General features: G+C 36.4%; 3 protein-coding genes across 3 annotated transcripts; 1 reads left to right on the top strand and 2 right to left on the bottom strand.

Annotated features, from left to right (window-relative positions):
- Nucleotides 1–1,531: 1,531 nt before the first annotated feature.
- LOC103994785 (succinate dehydrogenase assembly factor 2, mitochondrial) lies at nucleotides 1,532–4,339 on the top strand. Its single transcript, XM_009415222.2, has 5 exons — nucleotides 1,532–1,790; nucleotides 1,923–2,018; nucleotides 2,107–2,233; nucleotides 3,743–3,811; nucleotides 3,899–4,339. Exons 1-5 carry the CDS (start codon nucleotides 1,711–1,713, stop codon nucleotides 4,043–4,045), a joined length of 519 nt encoding a protein of 172 aa, XP_009413497.1. The 5' UTR covers nucleotides 1,532–1,710; the 3' UTR covers nucleotides 4,046–4,339.
- A 689-nt stretch (nucleotides 4,340–5,028) lies between these two features.
- LOC103994783 (uncharacterized) lies at nucleotides 5,029–10,706 on the bottom strand. The gene is made up of 15 exons (XM_009415221.3): nucleotides 10,443–10,706; nucleotides 9,405–9,499; nucleotides 9,109–9,222; nucleotides 8,487–8,591; nucleotides 8,333–8,404; nucleotides 7,366–7,478; nucleotides 7,158–7,292; nucleotides 7,001–7,069; nucleotides 6,495–6,582; nucleotides 6,320–6,391; nucleotides 6,139–6,239; nucleotides 5,945–6,062; nucleotides 5,807–5,866; nucleotides 5,620–5,730; nucleotides 5,029–5,287 (listed from the first exon to the last, which is right to left on the bottom strand). Exons 1-15 carry the CDS (start codon nucleotides 10,693–10,695, stop codon nucleotides 5,180–5,182), a joined length of 1,614 nt encoding a protein of 537 aa, XP_009413496.2. The 5' UTR covers nucleotides 10,696–10,706; the 3' UTR covers nucleotides 5,029–5,179.
- A 988-nt stretch (nucleotides 10,707–11,694) lies between these two features.
- LOC135645522 (T-complex protein 1 subunit eta) lies at nucleotides 11,695–23,565 on the bottom strand. The gene is made up of 14 exons (XM_065163976.1): nucleotides 23,411–23,565; nucleotides 23,052–23,312; nucleotides 19,699–19,824; nucleotides 19,419–19,622; nucleotides 18,512–18,681; nucleotides 18,289–18,424; nucleotides 18,101–18,217; nucleotides 17,829–17,948; nucleotides 17,634–17,732; nucleotides 17,468–17,557; nucleotides 16,794–16,875; nucleotides 16,621–16,709; nucleotides 16,468–16,542; nucleotides 11,695–12,125 (listed from the first exon to the last, which is right to left on the bottom strand). Exons 1-14 carry the CDS (start codon nucleotides 23,423–23,425, stop codon nucleotides 12,021–12,023), a joined length of 1,689 nt encoding a protein of 562 aa, XP_065020048.1. The 5' UTR covers nucleotides 23,426–23,565; the 3' UTR covers nucleotides 11,695–12,020.
- Nucleotides 23,566–24,661: the final 1,096 nt, after the last annotated feature.

The raw sequence follows: 24,661 nt of genomic DNA, 5'->3' as shown, positions 1-24,661 counted from the left end.
GTTCTTCATGGAGAAGTGTCTAGATAATCAAGTTTTTACTGTAGGTAACATTCTTACATCATTCCCAATGATCAGGATGTCATCCACGTATAATACCAAGAAGGTAATAGTGCTCCCACTTACCTTTTTGTATATACAAGGTTTATCTTCGTTCTTAACAAAGTCATAAGATCTGATTATCTCATTAAATTTTATGTTCCAACTTCAGAAAGCTTGCTTTAGTCCATAAATAGACCTAAGCAACCTACACACATTATCTAGACAGTCCTTAGACATGAATCTCTCGGTTTATATCATATATATCTCCTCATCGAGGTTGTCATTGAGGAACACAATTTTCATATCCATTTCTCAGATCTCATAATCATAATATGCTGCAATAGCCAAAAGAATTCATATGAATTTTAGCGTAGCTACGGGTGAGAATGTTTCATCATAATCAACACATTGCTTCTGACAATAACCCTTAGCCACTAGCCTTGCTTTATAGGTTTCTACCTTTCCATCTACTCTGATCTTCTTCTTAAAGATCAACTTGTAACCGATGGGTACAATACCCTCGAGTGCATCAACTAGGTTCCAAACATTGTTCAAATACATGAAATCCATCTCAAAATTCATGGTTTTTTATCACTTCCTAGAGTCTATACTCATAATAACCTCCTCATAGGTCTAAAGAGCAATATTTTCAGCATCCTCTCCTCTAATATGTCTTATATATCTCTTAAGAGGATGAGATGCTCTATCGAACCTACGTAAAGTTGAAACTTGTGTGCTAGATACCTGAACAGATTCGGGCTGTAGAGTGGTGCTTGAGCTAGGTTCTCCAACCTCGCTCAACTATATTACGCTCCCACTATCTCCGCCAAGAATGTGTTCCTTCTCAAGGAACACCACTTTCTTGGCTATAAAGACCTTTTGGTACTTGGGATGATAGAAATAATACCCAAAAAGAAAGAGAGAAAAGAGAAAAAGTTAGGGTTTTGAGACTTTTGCTAGATGATCAAGCGATTTTGGCTCAAATTTTATGAGGAGAATCCTTCCAACAAACTCTATAATCTTAATGGTGTCGAAATATGATTTGTCATATGCTTTTTTAATATATCCACTTGGTGAGACCTAAATTTTTCCTTTGATAAAATTCATTTACGGTGATGATGATATATTATTGTTGAATCAAGATCTATGTTTTTAATGTTATTATGATCATTCAGTTATTCTGAAAAAGACTTATTATAAACATATTATCATCGTTATTGATAATAGTGGAGGTTTGAAGTGGAATACAGTTTCATGATTTTTCTAGTATTGAGTTTTTTTATGTAAAAAATTTGATGTCTCACTTTGTGATTGATTTATTATTTTACTATTAGAATCTATTTTGATAATAAAAAAATTACTATAATATTTTTCCTAACACCATAGTTGATTCTCCGAATAATAAGACGGAAAGACGGAATAGCTTATTCCATTTTCCCAATTCATGGATATCAAACGAACACCAAATCCACAACACGTGGCGGCACTTCTGCTGCCCAATCTTTGATATGCTGCATACCCCATTCTGTAGTCTACACCGCGCTCCTTTACAGCCGAGTCGCTGAGCCATATCCCACTCTTGTTTAGGAGCTACCAAGTACAAAATCTGGAGTCGTTATATCAATCCAAATCCTATATTGAGGTCCTGTTTTCTAGCTCGCGACGGCGATCATGGCGACGTTAAGGAGATCCCTCCTCCGTCTACGCCAAACCCTAATGCTAAGTGATACGAGATCTCCAGTATCCCTCAGGTACCTAGCATTCCTTTGATCTGTTCCCTGTATGCTTCGTTCCTCGATTCGATCCTCCATTCATGCCTCATTTCTAAGTGGTTCCTCGGATCCTAGGGTTTTCGTCTAATTTGGTCTTCTATCTCGATTCAGATCGCATGTTGGATCCATTTCTCGGTTTTATTCGGGTCATGGATCGGTTGACGTTGACCTCTCCGACGAAGAGAGCAAGCGCCGGCTTCATAACAGGTTTTTCCCTCTTTATTCCATCGTGTCGAGTCGATTCATGTGTAGTGCGATCCTGCTACCCATAAAGATTGCATCTTGTCGTGGGTAGGTTGTTGTACAGGAGCAGGCAAAGGGGGTTCCTTGAATTGGATTTGGTTCTGGGGGCATGGGTAGAGGAGAACATTCGTGCCATGGATCAGCTCCATATCAGAGCCCTCATGGATGTTCTCGACCTGGTGAGTCTACCTTACTTCTGTTATACCTTATGCTTAGATTACAGCCAAACCATTGTGGTTTATGGTATACAGGAACCACTGAGGTTCCCTTGTTCTTCTCTTCTTTGACAAAATCGTCTTATAATTCCTTTTATGATCATTTTTGAGGTTCAATAATTCTAGCAACAAAAAGTAATAAAAGTGTTCTTCAATTGTGTGTAACATTTTAAAGACCATCTCATCGTAACAAAATAATATTCTGAGATAGACGAAGGAAGAGCTATTATCATATATTACAACAACTGAAATGATCTTCCAATTTATAATGTTTTCATTTAGATTTGAACCACACAGTTTTTATGTGGATTTACATGTATTTGATCTCTGGAAGTAGTGTTAAACCTTTTCACTAACCAACTTGTGAAACTTTATGCTTATGTTATTACTATTAGAAACAGCGGCAACTCGATTTTTGATGCTTGGATTCATTTTTGAAGAATCAGAACTAGCAGCTATTCTTGTAGAAATATCAAGGTTCTTTGGTTTGAAGAATCTTTAGCCGTGAAGTGAGATTTTAGACAAAACAAACTTCTTTAAAGTAGCTACCAATAACCTCAATCTAGCCTTGGCTCCACGGTTGTGTTTCTTCTTTTCAACTTAGGTGACAGTATTTTCCACCTTGCTAGCTAGATTCACCTGTTGAACTCTGTTACCTAGCAAACAAACATGGGCGTGCCCATGTTGTGTTGCTGGGTAACAACAATCCAGGAGATCCCAATTGTGTTTCTTCTTTCCAACTTAGATAACATACTTCTTTTCAACTTCTAAGTTTGTTATGTTGTTTAGAAGCTTTACTATTTTCCACCTTAAGACCCAATTGGGTGATTAAAGCTTTAACTATTAAATCTTAAGAAATCTGAAATAACATCCCAAAGGTACTTGCTTGATTGTTTTTACTTCACTATGTTTTGAGATTTACATTTTTTATCTCTTTCCCTCGATTGCCCTCGATCTTCAAATTACCATCATGAGATGTTGATCCTAGTTATCAGATCGCTACCCATAGACCTTGGATTTTTGTTTAGATAATGAAGGCAAGTGGTTTGCAATGAAGTTGTACTGAGCTGTAGGGTGTTGCATGTGATATCAGGGATACCTGCAGGGTTTGGCTGAACATACATCAAGTTTTTACACCAATCATCTAGTGTGGTGGTGTTTTTCTAATCTTTCTTGATTCCGGTAACTCAAATAACTTGCAAGTATCATACAAGTTCATGCTGTTATTAAGAAGGAAACTTGGAATTAGTACTCGGAAAACAAATTAAGATAGTAACATGGTTCTTATTCCATTAGTCGTACTTGCCACACATTCATGCAACATTTATTACCTACTTTGTTGACTTTATCTGCAGCTCTCAGTGCCAATGACATTGCTATATTTTTTAGAAAGATTCTTTGACAAGAGATAATTCTAAAATTTAAGTTTTTATATAGCATTGACACTATCATGGGTTCTAATAAATTCTTCAGGAAAACCCAGATTTGTGGAAGTGGCTAACAGGCCAAGAGCAACCACCAGAAGCAGTCAAGATTAATCCTGTACAGCATTTGAAAACATGAAATGTTTTCATTCTATCATTTGGTTTTTCTTTTCATGTTTTAGTTTTTTGAAACATGGTTTTGTAGGTATTTTGTGCCATTCAATCCAAGGTCATGTCAAATCTCAACAGCCATGCTGCTCCAGAGACCCGAGCAAATCCTGGTCAGCCATGGGTAAGAGGATGGGATGATAAGAAGGGAGTGGAAGGTGGTCCAACATACGGGAACCAGTGATGCTAGAATCTTTTTGCCACTGCAAATAGATAATGAGAACTCTCATAGATGTTCCAAGTAGTATGTAAGATAATGTCGCAAACACCAGGTCTATGTTATTAGTGATGAAGAATCAGCATGTCATGTAATAATCTAAATTTCTTTCGATAAAACAGATAAATTCCTTGTTTCAAGGAATACCTGCACTAGTTCTCCATGTCGGGTTAATTTGTTTGGAGTTTACTGAATGTTTATTCATGATCAATGTTTTCCTGTAAACCAAAGAAATAACGTGCTGCAATTTCTCTGTGATCATTAACGTATCAGCATTCCTGCTTGAATTTCCTCATCGTCAGTAGTTATATTTTACTACTGTTATTATTATTTTGTCATTCGACTTGTGATTTTGATCTGAATTATCTTCATTGCGTTTATGTCATGGCAGATTGGTTGGTGAATAATGGGAGAATGCAGATGTCACCATGCTGCACCGTCTTCACGTCCCACCTTCCTCCTCTCAGGTACAATCTACTACTCAGCATTCCTCCTCTTCATCTCCTTCCATAATAAATGAAAATTGACACTAATTACTAATCATTATCATTCTTAGAGGATGAACTCTTTGGATCTTATAAGTTCAAGCATGAACAACTTCTTTCTGTTTCTCCCTTTTGTTGGGCTGCAAACTGCAACCCGTCCATAAGATGGCCAAATGGACCAAAGAATTCATAATTTTACAGAAACTATGTTTCTGACATCACCTATTAACCTTCGCGATTAAAAGGAATACAAACTTGATAATACAAGTAGCAGGTTATGGGAGAAAAACGTTGGATTATAAATGTGCGTAAAGCACATACATTTCTAAGGGAAAGTTAGTGCAGTCATTACATGAAAAGAAATCAATTTCTGAACTCAAATCAAAGTTATTTCGTAAAAGAAAGAATATAAATATTTCTATTCCAGTTCTTATTATCCCCTCAGCAGTCAAAGAAGACCAGCTAATGAATGAAGGATAAAAGATACATAATTACAGATAAAGAATGTAAAACGACACATGGTCGAACTGAAGATTAAGTGGAAATTTGGCTTCGACTAGGAATAATATATTGCTGTGGAAAAACCTGGATGCTGTTGATGGATTCTCAACTTTGATCAACTTGGAAGACCTTGTTGGGCTTTGATCACCAGTTCTTCTGTGGTGGTGCCAATGATCTCATTTGCTCGCTTCAGGGGAACACAGTAGATTCTTCCAATAGAATCCTGTATGCATAAGCTTGCCATTTTAACTGTGCAAAGGTGCATTAGAGTAAACTAGAGTTTACTAATAATGTCTTCAATCCATGGTCTATTCACTAAAATCAAGCAACATGGGAGGACACATACAATCTGCCTTTGTCTTCCATTAGGATATTTTCTTGTTAGCTTACTGAAGTAGTAAAACCTTGCATTACATTTTGGCAATAAATCATTTGTCTCTCTCTAGTATTCTTTTTCTTTTGTAGCAAGCATCAAGAACTGTCATCATTTGGCAGGCATTGAAAATGGAGTATCATGAACCAAAAAGCTGGAGAAACAGCAGAACGCAAACTTACTCTTGCAACAATACCAAGTTTCTCCAGCTTTCGGACAGCATCCTCGACTTCAAAGTTGATATCCTCGTGAAACTGTTCTCTGATGAGTTCTTCACATTTGTGGTCAAGATCCTATACTTACATCACATAGGTAGTGAGGATTAACAAAGAACAATATGGCAGGAAAAGAATGACAACAAGTTCACACCTTTATTGTTAGTTTCCCCTGCTCCATCAAAATGAAGTAAGAAATTATCACCTCTTTGACCTGCACATCCAGATCGCAAAACAATATTAGGACGTACATCAAACAAATCAATAACGGAAACATTTTCCATGAGTTCACCTCTTGTTGAATCACATCATCGCACAAGTGTAGAAGCGTGCCTCTGCCACTATCAAGTTGCTTGTCATACATGGACTGGGTGATTAGATTTTGGTAGGTCGTCATGTTCTGTTGAAACCTGCATGGTTTTATAGAACTACCGTTTCCAACCTTAAAATCAGCGAAATGTACCGAACAGCTCATTGTATACTCACGTGAAGTAGACCTTAGCACAGTAACCAACCAAACCAGAGATGATGGCAATGACAACCCAGATGTCCGCTTTAGGCATCTCAAGGGAGCTGACAAGAGTAACCTGAGATCATATGTTATTTGTTAGAACCAGAAAGAGACGTAAAGCTGAACCAGTCAATTTATGCAAGTGCAATAACTTACAAGACCAAGCACAGCAGAAATGAGGAACTTGACCCAGTCCATAGGAGTCAAACTTGGGTTTTTCTTTTCAGGCTGTTGAATTAGTGATCAACTCAGGGTATAAGTCAAGCATAAATACCATAAAAAGTTTCAATATCTTGTGTATTGCCCCTGATATTTAGTTTAGGAATCTCACCAATACTAGTTCCATGTCAGCCATAGGAATATTTTTAAAATGTTTTACATAGATTCCTCGTTCTATGTGTGTCTTTGTGCTTGCTCGCCTGTAGAAAGTTACAATGAATATCAGGATTTTGCATAATTTCTAACTATTTGAGGTTAGCTGTACAATTTTTTTATCAACATTTATCTTTAGTTAAACTAAGAGTTATTTATAGTTTTTAATAAAATCTTCTTAGTTGTACCTCTTATCTCTTCTGGTATTACTAATACTAATTGTCTCATATTATCTAACAATAATATCTATAGGCCTCTTGAACACGTGGTATTAGTTTAAATGTTTCTCACACGTTTTATCTTTGTATCTGATTATTCACAAATGAAAACATTCTTCCTATCTTTCATGGTAACTTAAAACAAAGTTTCTCAAGCATGTTAGTCATGATAGAATCCAATCTCTGTGATCCTAAATGCAAATTGGAGATGTCTTTATCTCTTTGCAGATAACTGGAGTGTATCTACCTGTACACAACGATCATCCTGTCAAAAGTTGGCTCTTGGATTGTGATCTGGCCGATTAGATTTCCGATACTGCAGTCAACATGAAATGAAATATATCAGTATATAATATTGACAGATCAAGCTTATAATTAATCAAGTCCGATATAAATATTAAAACCTAAGCTCCAATTTTTCAATTCGAATACGTTCCACAAATATGTCTTGATCCTCTGAATCAGAACTGATTTCATCAGTTTTCTTGGTATCTTTCTTGGATATCAACTTTTCGGTTTTGGAGAATAGTCTCTCGAGCCTGCAATCATCGAATACATCCTAGTATAAGTGAGAGTTATCTATTTTTATTAGAACAAATGTCACAGGAATACCTAGTAACTCTCAGAAACCACATCCAAATACGAGATATGATCATATCCAATTTCTCCATGATAAAGTAATCAGTTGTACGATCAATTCCGATCCCCCTGCGAAATATCATGTACTTCCAAAACGAAAGGAACATAGGTCAGAAAAATCTTAATCATGAAGAAAGGTTTTCAGCATACTGCAATGGAAATGATGTTACATCATAACTGTGTATTAGATCATATAGACATGGTATTAAAAGATGAGCAACACTAGAGGAAACAGATTATACAATACTCTGTTCATTAATAAAAAATACAATGCATTTTTTGCTCTAACATCTTATCACTCATCATAGATTCAGTAGATAATATTTGTTTCATCAAGGAAAGAAGTATCACATTTCCAAAGATCAAAATTCTCTGATGGTTCCAGTTTGGATTTCATGTGTTATTATCATGGATTGGAAGCTAAGCAACAAAAGTGTAATAAGATGTACAGATAAAACATCTATTCCATTTTACTTCACATAATGAAGTGGAACACTACAGTTGTTGCAGAGAGATATATTTATTTGCAAACATAAGGGAGAAAATTAAAATTTACTGGGAAATCACAGAAAAATAAATGTGACTATACTTGAACATATGTTAAAAAATTCTACATATTCGTGAAGAATACAGGGAATGAAACTTTTTATTTAATTATCATATTCTAATATTAAATTGAAAACGTCTTATAAGAGGATGGCACTATATGGAGAGAATGAGAATCCCATTAATTGACATGATATGACTGAATAGACGTGATCTTCCTTGAGAAAAAGTACAAGATGACCTTAACAAATACGAATTGCATCGAGATATCGCAGTCTTAAGAGCACCAAGTAAACTAAAAGTATGAAATTGGTAAATTTTAGTACATGTAAGTTATGTATTGTGTGCATAAAAGGAGCCAAAAGCACAATGCTCTAGGAGAATAAGACAATACCTTATCAGAAAATCCCGGGAGATTCTCATGAGGATGCTCCTTAAAATACCTTGGCAGAAGCTTCTTGTCCAGCTAGATATCGAAAGAACTACAAGATCAATTAAGGTAATATCAAAGATTTTAAGCACTTCAAGTATATATTGGACCATGTTACCTTGGATTCATCCACTTTGATCGGTAGATTTAAGAGATATTGCCCAAATTGCGCAACTTCAATCTCCTCATCAGTCACTAGTTTGAAGTTGCTCTTTTCCATTACCTGCTTCAATCAGAAAAGAGAAGTTATGATTGTTATGGCTATTTTAACTGGAAATTCGATGCAAATGGAAGTCTTGTTGCTCCAAAGAAAAAGATTTTGGTTGCTAGAAGTTATTTCTCTTTTATTGTTCTAATTTGAGTAAACCAATTGCAATTCAAACATTGGGATTTAGGATATATAAAAACTTGTCACCAAAGCAATTGTATCCAACCACAAGATTGATGCAACAGAACTCATGCCAAGTAAAAGACACGAACCATTGCTTCAGGGACACTTATATGCTTAGGAGGAATCATCCATTAAAAAAGTAGGATAGAAAATAATACTCAAACAATCTGACGAGAATCTTGGAAGGAGTGAATAGGAAGCAATAAATAGCATCTTGCATGTAGAAATTGGATCAGCTTAAATCTAATTTACCAAAACCAAAAACATTGTTCATCTCAGCTGTCTACTGAGAAATCATAACTTCATATCATGATAAAACTGCAGTAAAGTTACCAGGAAACTGAAAAACCTGGAATAAATATGTTATAAAATTCAGTTCCAGAACATCGATCTCCTCATCAGATAAGTGCTGTTGTTCCAATCTCCGAGCACCATGAACAGGATCAAACAGTGAGTAAAGTTGCTGCAGATGCAATGTTGTTGAGATAAAAGAAATCATCAATCAAGATTTCATCTAAGTGAACATAACATAGTGCAAAATAGTCAAAAAAACAGCTATGATATTAGTGCACAGTTAACTCTATATTGGATATCTTAAACATTCACCAATCCGTATATGTTGCAAGAATAGGAGAGAGGTAGTACCATAAGATCTTCAAAATGTAGAAGGTACCAAGCGCGAATAGTGTACTCAACTCTTTTGCATAGCCTAAGGAATTCAGCTCGGTCAGTACCAAGCTCTGGAAAAAAAGAAAGCAACTCATTCAAAGTCATGAGCGTCGAAATACACAATCAATCATTACTAGTGATTAATTGGTACTTCAAAACTAGGAATATTTATCATATATGAAAAGTGAGATTCAATTAAGGAAGCCAAATTGCTTGGTTATTAGCCCATCAACTACAATCACCAACATACACAATAGCGAAAGAAATGAGGAAGTTATATCAAGAACTAAGCAACTTCTCTTTTTCTTGTCTCCCATTGTTTTTTTATCCAAGGAGTATGATTTAGTAGGTATAAGCTTGTTCCTTCCAAAACAACAAAACTAAACACACCGGTTATAAGACTCACCATGAGCATCAGAGTGAAGCAACAGGATAAACCAGAGGGATGATTAGTTCCTCCCTAACGAAGCCTATTAATTCTAGAAAAAATTGGCTACCCAATGAATAGTATTAGCCTCCCTGGGTGTATAGATCATCTTCACATTAGAATGTAACATATTGACTAAGTCGGTATAAGTGTTACTGTGGAAAGCAAAAGCTATAGGATTCTCTAATAAAAATGACATTAAGAACACTTTTAAACCAGAATTTAGTGAAGACAGTGATAAAGACAGTTATAAGGGCGAGATCTTTAAGATGCTGAAAATTTCACCGATCCTAATATATCTATTAGGATTTTCTTGTTCCCCTGCTTGATGTCCGATTACCATTATTGAATTCTGTAAGAAACAATATCCTCATTCCGGCGAACCCTACACAAATCTTTTACGGATTTCTCCCAATTTCTAATATAAAAAACGTTCGAGCTTGGATTTTTATGAATTATATTTAATAGATTGAGAATTTAGAAGGAAACTTCTCGAGCTATAACTAACTACACACAGAAAACAGAGAATCTGGAGGCCTAAAGGGACACAATCCACCCAAAACCATCTGAGACAAGTGCAGGATTACCGATGAGATACGCCAGTTTCATGATGAGTTTGGGCTTGAGAACCGGAATGACGGATTCGCGCTCCAACCGAATCACATCCTTCTTCTTCCTCTGCTCCTCCCCCATTGCCGCCGCCGGGTCCAGGAAGTGGACTGAGAACGGGACGAGAACGACAAGATGATGGCGACAAGAGATTTGCTTTATGAGGAAGGGGAGCGGGGAGGGAGAGATTGGAATCGGCCAAGGTTTCTTGCGAAGGAACGGGGATCGCATTCGAAGAGGGAAAGGCGGAAGCTTGGAGATGGAGCAGCCGTTGGTCCGTTTGGCTCGTTATATAGCCTCTTCACCGGGTGATTGTGATGTGATGTAGTGTGATGCTGACACCTCCAACATCGTATAAAATATTTGTTGTTTAAATCGAATCGAAGTCGATCGAAATCCAACCTGAATCAAATGTGAAAGTCATACAAATCGATTAATTAAATTGATTCAAAGATTTAATTTTACAAATGATGCATGCAGGTCATTCAATTGGTTCAATATTTAGATTCGATTCAATTCATTTAAAAATATATTTTTTTTTATTTAAAATTATAAATCAATTAACCAGTTAATCGAATCGGATTAAACAATCTTGAATCGATTCGATAACTCTCGAACGATTCCGGTTCAAACTATTTTATTTTTATCACATCAAATAAAAATAATAATTCAATTTAGTTCCACCTTTAATTATTCGGTTTGAACCGGTTTTAATGGATGGAGCGATGCTTTCCCTGCCAGTTCGTCCATTACCCAGTTGCGTCTCGGTCATGTGCCCGAAGACAGATATATCTGGACCCACTGCGGATGCCTCCATCGTGGGAGTCGAGCCGATATATATATATATATATATATATATATATATATATATATATATATATATTTGAAGACAGCTATACAAATCATACAAATCCAATTTTTTGAACTAAGTAATTTACATTAAATTTAAATTTTAAAATAGTAATTAATGATTTAATGATATACACCCCGATGAACCAACTAGTTGAAACGTACTTTAATATTTATTTTAAAACAAAATAAATATATAAATTCTAAGTAAACAATTATAAATAAGATCATAAACAGATTTCTGATATAGTGAAAAAAGATAATAAGGAAACAATAATATAGTAATAAACTTCTCTTACATCATTATAAATAAAAAAAACTTAAATATTCTTAAGAAATTAAATATATTCGATAGTGAGTTTCCAATAAAGAACATGCAAATGGGCTAGAAACATTATTATCAGAGATCACTTGATCATAGAATCAATTTTTTGTTAAGTGTTTCCAATGGGCTAGAAGTTTCCAATCAAGCATTTCTACCTACAGAGAATACATCACATTCTTAAACCACTACCAAATATCAAATAATACAAACCATGCCAGCGACAAAACTGAGACAACATTTAGTTCAAGCAGGTTCTGCAATCCAAACTTCTCATGTCCATAAGTTAAAAGGGGTGGTGAAGCGAAAAGAAGCAGCTCTCCTGATACACCGACTCTCAATCAAGCTTAAGCGTAGAAGTGGAGACAAAAACTGATAACGGGAATCAACGCCGCCGCATGCCTCTTCCACCACGGCCACGGAAGGCTGGTCCACCCTGACCACGACCCATCATAGCACTTGCAGCAGCTTCACCTTGCGCACTTTCCGACTGATGTAGTTGAAAAGGATGTGAAACAAACATCAAAGGTTTATTCAAAATATGATCTAATTCCTAACACTGCCTAAAAATTATTACCAACCAACCGAATAATGAATTCAGTACTATAACGAGTAGCAGGATGGCTCAGAGCAAGATGAATAGTTGAATACCATAAGCTCTAGAGTACAATATGAGAGCACTTTCCGTCTGATGTAGTTGAAAAGGATGTGAAACAAACATCAAAAGTTTATTCAAAATATGATCGAATTCCTAACACTGCCTAAAATTTATTACCAACCAACTGAATATTGAATTCAGTGCTATAATGAGTAAAGGATGGCTCAGAGCAAGATGAATAGTTGAATACCATAAGCTCTAGAGTACAATATGAGAACCACAGCAGCACAAATACCATAACCCCAAAGCAAAGCAAAATGCAACAAAAAAAAAGATAAAAATATATTAATAGGCATATAAAAATATATTTAAGCATTATTTGGCATATATTAATAGGCATATAAAAATATATTTCAACATATATTAATAGGCATATAAAAAATATATTTCAACATATATTAATAGGCATATAAAAATATATTTAAGCATTATCAGAAAAAGGCAGCTATCTGGAGTCAGATACAGATACAAGAAGGCTTCAGGAGTTCTATGTCATAGCGTGGAAAAGCACCAGGAGTTTTATTTGATAGTGTGCTCCTTCGGCTGTGATAGGATGCTTCTTAGTTTATAAAAAGAAATTATAAGAAACAAATCATGCTTTCATATACAGAATGTTGTATATTGAAAAACATGTTTCAAAAGTCAAGTTGCTAAACTTTGAGGATGTTGAAATGGATACATGGGTTTATTAAAAGAATAGAATATGAAATGTTTACATTTGTGAGCAATTAGGTACACCTCTAGCCGGTGATAAGAAAATAATTTATGAATATATGAATATATCCAAAACAAGGTCGTCAATTTCGAATAATACCGCTCGTACCGGGTGGTATGTACCAGTCCGCCAGTAGACCGATACATAAACCGCCCACTATCGGGCGAGATATATATATATATATATATATATATATATATATATATATATAAAGGCGACGTCTCCTCGTTTTTCTACAACGTCACCCCACCTGGGGAGAAGAGAGGCGACGTCGCAGATTTTTTTTACTTTTATATATAAATAAATATATATATAAGATTCTTTTTACTTATATATATATAGAAAGAGGCAGCATCGTCTCATTTTTCTACAATGTCACCCCGCTTAGGGAGAAGAGAGGCGACGTCGCCTCGCGTGGGGAGAAGATATATATATATATATATATATATATATATATATATATATATATATATATATATATATATATATATATATATATATATATATATATATATATATATCAAGCGATATACCGAAACATACCGCTCAATATACAATACCGTACCGTACCGAGCGTATCTCGAAACTCCAGTATGATATGATATTCCAATCCTTGATCCAAAGGAGACCTATAAACTTCACAATAGAATGATGTGAGATAGACGACCTAAGCAACTTTTCTTAGAAATCATAGGAAATATAATTGCATTAGTTTCACCAAAGGTTCGTCATGCTGTGGTATACCTCCCGGTATGAGCGATATACACCGATCCAATAGGGGACTGACACGCAAACCACCCTGTACTAGGTGGTATATGCTAAATGACCTTGTATCACTGGCTACAGGGTATGTAATGATCGGAATGGTCAAAATTAGATCGTTAACTTGCACCGATCGATACCTGTCGGATTTCGACCGTTACAAACGAACGACTTAGATCTGACTAGTTATAACGATCAAATCCATTTGAAAGGGTTTTTAAACCCTTTCCTGCCCCTCTTTCACTCTCTCAAACTCTTCTACCCTCTCAATATCTTTCTCACTCACTTCTCTCATTCCCACATTTGCATTCTCTTAAAACTTCACAAAACTGTGATTTTTAGTTTGAATCAAGTTTGGAAGGCTAATTAGAGAGGATTTTAGATCACTCCTAAGTTAGAGGAAGAACTCTCTAATCAAATATATGTATTTTTTTCTCGATTTTTGATGATTTATGAGATAATTAAACCTATTCTATGTTCTCAATATCTAATATGTTGTTTAAGGTCTTTAAGATAGTAGAGTAGTGTTAATTAGAGAGAAATTAAGGCCTTTAAAGTTGTGATTAGTACATTTAATGTTGATTTTTTTAAATTAGACACTTAATGAGTCAAATCTTTGTATTTCAAGCATATTAAGGTGATTTACATCTTTGTGATATAATAGGTTTAATTATGTTTTAATTAATTTTTTTTAATACTGTGATTAGTGGTTTAATGATGATTTAATTAAAATTTGACTCATATTGGGTCAATTCAATGCCTTTAATACCAATTAGAGTGTTTGACATGTTTATAATGATGAAAGAAAACTAATTAGGGAATGATTAACTATGTTAATGCTGTGATTAGTGTATTTAGTATTGATTTAATCGAAATTTAACCTATGTTGGGTCAATTAAAGGAAGGTTGTCGTCCGTGTACTTTTAACAAACGATGACATCAAATGGTTGTGAATGTTACTGGTGAGAGAAACTTGTATATATCCATTACAACATATGGCTAAGGTTACAATGTGGCGAGCTAGACAAGGAGCGAGAGAAACCATAGATTGATCTCATCGACCTCCAATACTACAACGAGAATTCCCAGCCGATGTTAGAGTGGGTCATAGCAACAAAGAACCAAGATGATCCTCTATTTGATGAGGTGGGAGATCGTCTACGCTATTCACGTATAACCACCAAGGCAATAGAAGAGAAAGCACATCCCCAACAAGAGGAAGATCACCCTCGATTAGAACGTGACGGAAGGAGCCAATCAGCATCAAGTCAGACTACTCGAGAAACTAGAGATGCCCAACGTGCAAGGCAAAGGCAAAGGGGAAAGTAGTAGCATCATCGACACTATTGGAAAGAAACGAGTCGGGCGACAAAACACCTCAATCGTATTCAATAACCCGCTCAGTCCGGAGACATGACAATGATGTAGACAACAGTGCCTCGACCGATAATGGCGACCGATAAGGCAATGGATGATTTTGAGTAAATGCGACAGAACCTCCACAACGTAGACACAAAGCGAAGCTCATCGTATTCATAGTCATTGTACTATGGAGAATCTTACGATCAACAACAGAACGAAAATAGTTGGTCATTCTTCCCCGAGCAACAATACGGTAATCAATCTTATGATACGGAGCAACAGATCAGTGGCGAAAGTACTGACATTCTCTAACCTTTAAGACATGCCACAATCGTACTTGCCTTAGGAGCCATCTTAGACATATGTGATTCATAATGATCAGACTACAACCATCATCACATTGATGTACCAATGACATACAATGTATTAATATACTATATCATGAGATTAATTTCAAGATTGGGTCTGACAAACATATCAAATTGATATATAGATACACAGGATCGAGGACCCCGATGCATCACCCGTAGAGTCTCGTAGTTCTTTTTAGTGGTAGAACCAAGTATAAGCGTTGATCGATTACTTAATTCATTTGAATCTTAAACCTTAAGTTGAATGATAAATAATCTAACAATTCAAATCATTTCATCGTATATAATTTAATATCAATGAAAAAACGACTTGAAACGTACCGCAACGCTACTCCTCAAGCCCAAAAAAGATATATGCCACTATTCTTTCCTAATTCAGATTATTTTTGCTAAAAATATATTAAATTTATATTTATTTTCAACTTAAAAACTATAATCTAACTTTTTTAAAGGAATTTTTGGAGCTATTTTGAACCATTTTTTCGTGTTGTCGATATGCCCTGTCGTACCGATACACGATACGTCGATACAAAACGGTACATACCATACTGTCAACCATTTGATAAATCAGTTCGAATCAGTATGGCGAACCTTGGTTTGACTAATGTTATTTCATGCAGAGCACAATGATGGAAAAAGATTCACGCAACGAACCAAAATAGTTGGAACATTATAACTTGTTATGTATTAGAGTATCGATGGGTCAAATTAGATAGATAAATCTTAAAGCTTCACTTCCATTAGGATTTCCCTTGTAACAATAAAGATACACAAAGCTAAAAAAATATCTAGACGATTAAGCACCCTTAAAAAGAAATATAGAAATAACAGGAAAGAAAGAACTACATAAATATGTCTTTTCAATGATGGAAAGCAAGCAAACACTAAGGACTTAATAGGCCTAAAATGACCTGTCATAAAACTCATGGTTAAAGAAAGCTTCTGTCTCAAAAGAAATATTTACCTTAGGATTCTTCACAGTCTCATCCACACTTAAGATAAGACAAGAAGCTTCTGTTGCAGCATTTATAGCATTGATCTGCAAATCATGTTTATTGATGCTATTAACATTAATTAACACAATTTTGATAGAGAGCAAAGAAAATAGAAAAATTACTTTCACAACTGCAGGTTCCCATACGAAGTTAGCAAAAGAATCAGCAATTCCACCAGTATTTATATCCACACCATAGTTTGAACCTTCCCCTGTTGATGTTGTGAATTTCAGCATGTGTTACTAAAAGTAAACATCCAAGTGATCTCATTTATGAAGAAAAGGAAGAAACTAACCAGACGCATGCTTCTGTCTTAGTTTGTTCAGTACATCAGTTGAATCAAATCCAGCGTTGTCACAAAGTTGCCGTGGAATGACCTGCAGAGTAAGAAAAATAGAACTCTTAAGACTAGAAATCCAAAGAAAATATATAGCAATCCTTCCAGGTCAAAAAGCTACATTCATTACAGGTAAGCTATTCTGGAAGCCCAAGTGCCAACTAGATCACTATAGCACCAAATAAGACACAAACATCTTATTAGAAGTCATAATTTTGTTCTTCATTATAACTGAACATGATTTTTCAAGAGACAATTGTTTCCTTTTCTTTCTTAAAACATGACACTTCTCAATGCTCTTCTTATAATTCACATTTTAGTTGATCCTAATCCTATAACATGTTTGTTCTCTTTTAGTTCAAAACCATTCAATGTGAAATAACACTGTACATCCCCTCCATTTGAACTATCTCATGTTTTTCTAATCTTCACAATCCAAAGATACCAAAACATTTACACTTTACTGCCTAAGTTGCACAGCATTTAAACCTACTAAAGGAGTTCCAAAGAAAAATAGACAAGAAAGTAGTAAAATTGATGGCAAATTGATAACTCTCTAAATGCTCGTGCTCAACAGATATAACCACCGATATATTAAGGGAACTAGGACATAAATACTCATTGTTGTCTACCTCAAGAGCTTTGGCATACGAATTGATAAATAGCTGTGACTTCCCCGCTATTGTACGTGCATGCTGTCTCAAATATCGGCTTAACTCCATCTGTCATTGACAGAAAAATATTATGGTCCGAAAGAGATAAAGTAGAACAAAACAATGCTTTGCTACATATAATTACATCAATAGCGCCACCACCAGGCACAATGGTAGAGTTCTTTAAAGCTCTCCTAACAATCATTATAGCATCATGAAGGCTCCTTTCTGCCTCATCAATAAACTGAAGAGGGATAGCAAAAAAATTAATGACAAGAAGCTGTGTGCATCAAGATCTCAAAGTCAACACAAAGGAACACCACCACTTCAAGCAACAAACCTGATCTGCACCACCTCGGAGAACAATGGTTGCTGTCTGACCAGAAGGGCAGCCATTAAAAATGTTAAACCGTTCATTGCCTACTTGTCTTTCCTCGAACACTTCACAGGATCCGAGAATCTTGACACAAAAGCAGAGATACTTGTGAGAAATTAGAAATTATATCAAACCAAAATGCTTTGTTTTCAAAATCAAAGAGTTCAATAAAATAAGCATAACTCATGCATCATGTCAATAACTAACAATGAAAAATAAGCAAGCATGACAGAAACCTCATCGATGATGTTGTTGACAGATGTCTGAACAGTTCCACCTGTTGCAGCAGCAACTCGTTGTAAATCTTCCTCTGTGACACGACCGGCACAGAAAATATCTCGATCAGCAAAATACTGCACAAAAGGACAAAGTGTTATGGTTCAATGTACTATGACTCAAGTGACTAACAACTGACTGAAGATACCTGAGTTGCAAGGTCACCAATTGCCAATCGAGAGAGGACAATTTTTGCACCACTCTTAACACACTTATCTAGCTTGTCATAGATGATATTCCATTCAGCATCAACAATTGATTGGTACTGTAATGGATCCGATAGCCTACAGAAGAACCAGAAGGCAAAAGTATATAGAGAGAAAGAGAGAGAGAGAAAGAACTATATATAAATGAAATTGGAGCTGGTGTACCTGATTTCCGCATTTTCTTTCTCTGACTTCAGTTCCAACTCAATGTTCAATAAAAGTATCTTCGGATTTACAAATTTCTTGGGCTGTTGCTCGAAACCAGCATAAGAAAATGTCTTTTTAAAAGCAACACCATTAACAAGAAATGAATCTCTCATGTTACCCCCAGGGACCTACACAGATAAAGCCAAAATTTAGACGTTGAAATATCTTCCAAAAGCTATATCTTCGTTCACAATTTCATTATTTTAGCTTGAACTGATTGAAAGGAGAAAAGTAGCCGTGGAACCACATATTAATACTAACAGACAGAAAAGGCAGGAAGTATCCAAAATCATACTTTTGTATGTCGAAACTAGAAGCAAAAATGCAAGATCGCGTTGAAAGCCAAATTCCAGGAAAATATCAAATATTAACTTAGCATTTCTCTATATTAAAATAATGAGCTAATTTTTGCCTGTAAGCAAGTATAGCCAAAGGATTGAAAAAGAGAAAATCCCCCACCAACCAGAAAAAAAAAAACTATGACACAGTATAAATAATCACTATCAAGCTTCTCACTCCCACAAGCAGCATATAGATATTTGCTGCTTTAGATACTCTCAAGATATATGGATCTTTTATTTAGAACTCGAACCAAGTTTTGGCATTCAAGTCATGTATCTAAACATATCTAATAGCTATACTTTAAAACAATGAGTAAATGTTCGGTGTAAAATGGAACAGAAACTTTTTGCGATTCATTTGAATAATGAGGAATCTAGATGGATATGTTGTCCACATGTGAAGCAACAGTAGGATAAGATATTATTACTCTGTAATTTGATACTCCCACAAAAAAACATAAAAATTATAATAGGAAGTTCAAAACTACTGAACTAGAGGACCATTTTAGGAAGACGAACATGACCTTTTTTATCCCGATCATATTAAGCCTGTCGTCGTTGCCAATAGCAAGGACAGCATCCACAACTATGGAAGCAAAGAACTCCTTCTCACCACCTATTAGTTTCGAAGAAAGTGTTGTAGCTGCACATTTTGCCAATAAAGATTTCTTTTCTTCAAGGCTTTTCCCCTCTATGCTTACAGCAAGTTCTTTAATTTTGTTAATGGCCTGAAATTTGTTATCCAAAATTTGGTTAATGAGGTTCACAACCAGTCATAAGAAATTTCAATTTTCAGGTACTCACCAACGAGGATGCAGTTCGGTAACTTCGAATAAGATTCTGAGGGTGAACTCCATCTTCAATGAAAGGTTTTGCCTCCTTTAAGAACTCACCAGCAAGAAGCACAACAGTGGTGGTTCCATCACCAACCTGCACCGGAAGGAGATGCATCTTTGAGGCCTATCTACAATGGCTCAATACTAAAACCAGCCTCAGGTCAAGAAAGACACCGACAAGCAAACAGAACTAGTTTAAACACCAAAAACATATCCAAAAAGATGCATGCTTTTATAATTTATAACACCAGTGCTTTATGTTTGCCTAGGACATCAAATAAGCACAAAATCTAACCACAATTAACACTGCAACAATTAACAACAAGACAACAATCACCTGACCAGGAACACAGCAAAGAAAGGTCCAATCACCATAGAGGCAAGAACCAGTTAAAACCAACCAGCATTAGCCAGATATCAGTAAGCCCATAAAGGTACGAGGGCATGAGTGAATTTGTCAAATTGAAACTAACAAATATCACATCAAATTAAGTATAAGATAAAAAGTCTAGCACTGTAAAAATAAGTCCATAAATGCATGAAACCAAGATGATGTTGCTTTCACCAGCTAAAAGAAACTCTTGCATTAAAAAAGGTTTGCTTTTTTTGGATCATGTGGTTAAAGGCTCCTATATCTGAGTTACTAGGCTAATGGACCTATTAGGCCAAATCATGACATCTGGTATCACAGATTACTAGTAAGCAAATGTGTGGATGAATGGGGCCCAGTGATTTAAAAGGCACTAGGCATCAAAAGGCGCCAAAGCACAAAATGCCCGAGGTGCTAGGCACTCGCCCGAGCGAAACGAGACGCTTTGAAATATTAAAATATAAAAAATATATAATATAATAGATAAATATGATTATATAAATAAAAATACAACATTAAACGACTATTAACAGTAGTTAGAGAGGGAGAAAAGAACTGTTAAGAAGGGGAGAAAAAGTCGTCGACAATGGAACTTTCGGACAAGAGCAACAGCGGTGGAGGAAGCTGTGAATGGCAGCGGTGGCAGCGACGGAAGCTATGAATGATAGCGAAGGAAGCTGCAGATGGCAGCAGCAGCAGCAGCAACAACAGCGGCAGCAGCAGAAGTTAAAACGACATCATGGGTGAAGGAAGCTTCAGAGGTGTCCATCGATGACGAAGGAAGTTGCGGTCCTCTACCTCGATGGTGGAAGGAGCTGCACATGGAAGCAGTAGCAGTGGAAGGAAGCTATGGACAAAGGCTAGGCTGTTAGACCTGTCCATCAACAACAAACGAAGCCTCAGTTCGCCATGTCTGCGACGGAGGTAGTGGAAGCGTCGGTGACAGAGGCATAAGTTGTTCTAGGGTTGATGGCTCGAGGGTGCGTGGGGTGGCTTTTTGCAAATAAGAAAGTGGTTAGTTGATTCAATCGAACTAACTAACCACTGTTGAGCCGAACTAGACTTAAAAGTTTGGTTCGGTTGCTTCATTTGAACCAAGCCCGAGGCGCCCAAGCGACGCCTCACTGAAGTGCACCGCCTAGTGCACTCGGGCCTCGCCTTGCCTCATCCAAGCGCCTAGGCGAGCGCCCATGTGCCTATTTAAACCACCAATGGGGCCCAATCAAGTGGGCAGCGCAAGAGGCATATCACAATGTAGACGCGAGACCAGACCATGAGATTCACACGCCACCAAATAGGAAATGTCTCCAGGATATGTAATACACCTTCACAATGATGTCCAATCTTTTGAATGAAGTTTTTTATGGCCTAGTTTCTCTCGGTTATGACAATATACAAGAACCACATTGACTCACTACCAATGACACAAGATGAAGCGATTTGGGTTATATGATTGAAGGATCATTATATCTAAATTACTAAGCCAATGGGCCTACCATGAAGAGTCATGACAAGAACTTTTTGACTTAAGCAACTTCCAATCCATTAGTTCAAAACCAACAACTCCAACACTACAGGATATTCATGTTAAACAAGATTCTTTTTTAGTTTGCTAAGAACCACACAAATTCATTGGCCACAAGAAATTGTAAAGACGGAAAAAAAAGGAAATGCCTTGCAATATAACTTGGATTTAGCGCTAAATTGTTCATATTTTGTGTGTCTGTAAAAATTTGGATACTTCACAGAAGTTCTCCAACATCAGTAGAACCATCTGTGAATTTTGGCATGAGATTAGATGGTTCTCTAGCAAATGCAGATTTCCAACACCGTGGTAAATAACCCATGAAGAGGTGCTGTAGCTGCTGCTGTCAATTACATCTGGGTTCAAGGAAATAACGGGATCTTTAGGAACCAGCAAAACTTAACTAAGATAACAATTAAATATATCCTGAAATTTACAGAGTTAATTTCCTATTGAGAGCAGGATTCAAAGACAACCTTGCCAATGGGGACATATTAGCACACTGGGCATAAAGTCAATATTGATTATCGTGATACTTCACCTGCTGCATGTAATTCTTCACCTGATACTTCACCTGCTGCATGTAATACTTCACCTGCTACATTGGATTAAGAAGCCAACCTAACCTTCCTTTGCATGAGAGTGCACCACATTGTGGGCAACAAGTAAAAAAGGAGAATATGTATCAGGTGAAGTATTACATGCACTCAAGCACCCTTAAGCTCTAAGCTCTTTCTAATATTTTCTTAGATTGAGCCTTGGACAATGGCCTCATCAGCCCCCTTTTCCTGTCTCGATAGGTCAGAATCCATTGACAATCCGCACATCAGACCCTTTGACGTGGCACAGTATCACTCAAGGAAAGGCCCAGGTGTTTCCCCAGTCTAATCCAGTAGGACGAGCATAACTGACCTCATCATAAATGTTGTTTGCATGTTATTGTTAAGAATGAAGGTGGAACTGGCTGTGTTAAAACACAAAGCTGCTATTATTTTTGCTGGTTTGAGTTAGTTTGTTGATTTTTTTTTCTTTTTGCAATACTGTTGGAAGATTCCTAGTCTTGTAAATGCATGAAGATCTTTCAACAGATTCTTTTGGCTAACATTATTTTTTTACTTGCTGGAAAACCTACAAAATACGTCCCTGACAAAAATGCAAATTATACAAACACAATAAGCAAGAATAAAGACCGTAATTTTTGTAGCAAAGCCACTAGTGCTCCAATCTTTATCATCAGACCCCTAAAAGTTGACACCCATTCCATGTTCCCGGCGATTCAATGATTATTTCACAATAAGCAAGAATCAAGACTGTAAGTTTTGTAGAAAAGCCACTAGTGCTCCAATCTATATCGTCAAAACCCTAAAAGTTGACACCTATTTCATGCTCCGGGTTCCTACAGAAAATCTGGGAGGCGGCACGTTACCTCGGAGTCCTGTGACTTAGCAATGTCAACGAGAATCTTGGCAGCGGGATGAATGATGTCGAGCAGCTTCATGATGGTGGCGCCGTCATTGGAGATGGTGGTGTTGCCCTTATCGTCGTGGATGAGCTTGTCCATTCCTCGGGGGCCCAGCGTCGTGCGAACCGCGTCAGCCACGGCTGTGCAAGCATTGATGTTGCTCACCACCTGCGCCTTCCCTTGCGAGGTGTCCGTCCCTTCTTTCAGCAGTATGATCTGGGGTTGCTGCAATCATCACACCAAAATATCCAAATGGTTAACCGGTAAGCCCTAAACAAGAAAAACTACGACAAAATAGATATCATAGAACAGAGATCATGTACCATCATCGCCGCCATCTGAGCGGAAGGAGGAGGCGAAGTGAGAGGCGGAGGAGAGGCGAAGGGAGAAGGAAACCGAAGGCAGCTACGGCTTTTAGCAGAAGGCGGAAGGTTCGAGCGACGGAGTTAGGGTTTAGAGACGAGCCACGTTGGGCCGTCTCAACTGTAACCGGAGTCGGGCGAGTTGGCTCGCCCGTAGGCCACATGCAGGTCGAATCGGGTTCAATTAAACGGGCCGGATCGGGCTTGCGCTGTGCTAACCACCGAACCCGTTAGCTCAAGACATTCCCTATGCCTTTCGCCTTTCCCAAAACCTCACTGGGGTGACCACGGTTTATGAACCCGTTACAATTTTATCAAATTTGGAACTAAAATTGAATCGGAAACCATTAATTTAGTTTCGATTTTGATTTGACCCACTAATTGTAATTTTTAAAAATAAAGGACTTTACCAAGACCCAAATCCTATATTAATAAGTTTTAAATCTAAAGTACTAACCACTATACTAAGATCTTATTTATATTTTATTTTTATATTTAATCGGTTTGAAATCAAAATATAATCATATTGCCTTCTTCCAGTTCGGTTCGAAATTGTCAAACGTTTATCTTATTTAATTTCTATTTCAAACCGATTCAATTTCAATTTGATTCTAATTTGAATTGAATCCGTACCCATGATTAGGGTGAACCATGTTTTGCAAAATAGAGAATCAAAACCGAATCGGTTTAAGGCGATTGCAGTCTACAAACTATTGATTTAGATTTTATCCACTACTTTTAATTGATGAAAAAATTACTATATATATATATATATATATATATATATATATATATATATATATATATATATATACTTATTCTATTTGAAATCATTGATTTTGAATTTGATTCTAATTTTTAAAAATCGAAACCGGATTAGCTTTACTTCTGATTCAATTTGAAACCATTGAATTATTAGCTTAGTTGGATTCTCATTCAAACGAGATGATGGTCGTCTTTATTTAGCTGACACCTAAATCTCGATCGATCGATGTGGCAGCCAACATTTATCTTTCATTTGTTCAATTCCTTTCTCGTATTTATCATTCGTTTCTTTTCTTCTTCTAACAAAATGGCTACGTAGCTAGTTTCAAACTGCAGTCTATTGGCATGTTAATGGGACCTACTAGGACGTTCACCATCAGCTAGCCCACTGGTGCTTTGTGGTCGTACGATTAAATAGTGTTCTTTTTTATTCTTTTCATATAAATA

This window comes from Musa acuminata, chromosome BXJ3-8 (assembly GCF_036884655.1).
Source record: "Musa acuminata AAA Group cultivar baxijiao chromosome BXJ3-8, Cavendish_Baxijiao_AAA, whole genome shotgun sequence".
In the NCBI taxonomy this organism is placed as follows: domain Eukaryota; kingdom Viridiplantae; phylum Streptophyta; class Magnoliopsida; order Zingiberales; family Musaceae; genus Musa; species Musa acuminata.
The sequence above is the reverse complement of the archived record's forward strand: the minus strand, read 5'-3'. Positions and strand labels throughout refer to the sequence as shown.

Excerpts from the sequence above, each read along its gene's own strand:
- LOC103994785 (XM_009415222.2), top strand. The coding sequence starts at position 1,711 with ATGGCGACGTTAAGGAGATCCCTCCTCCGTCTACGCCAAACCCTAATG. Across the intron at positions 1,791-1,922 it reads AGATCTCCAGTATCCCTCAG|ATCGCATGTTGGATCCATTT; the intron begins GTACCTAGCATT and ends ATCTCGATTCAG. Across the intron at positions 2,019-2,106 it reads AAGCGCCGGCTTCATAACAG|GTTGTTGTACAGGAGCAGGC; the intron begins GTTTTTCCCTCT and ends TGTCGTGGGTAG.
- LOC103994783 (XM_009415221.3), bottom strand. The coding sequence starts at position 10,695 with ATGCGATCCCCGTTCCTTCGCAAGAAACCTTGGCCGATTCCAATCTCT. Across the intron at positions 9,223-9,404 it reads TACATTTTGAAGATCTTATG|CAACTTTACTCACTGTTTGA; the intron begins GTACTACCTCTC and ends TTGCATCTGCAG. Across the intron at positions 6,583-7,000 it reads AGGATGATCGTTGTGTACAG|GCGAGCAAGCACAAAGACAC; the intron begins GTAGATACACTC and ends AACTTTCTACAG.
- LOC135645522 (XM_065163976.1), bottom strand. Across the intron at positions 19,623-19,698 it reads ACCGAACTGCATCCTCGTTG|GCCATTAACAAAATTAAAGA; the intron begins GTGAGTACCTGA and ends AACAAATTTCAG. Across the intron at positions 16,876-17,467 it reads CGTATGCCAAAGCTCTTGAG|GTCATTCCACGGCAACTTTG; the intron begins GTAGACAACAAT and ends CTTACTCTGCAG.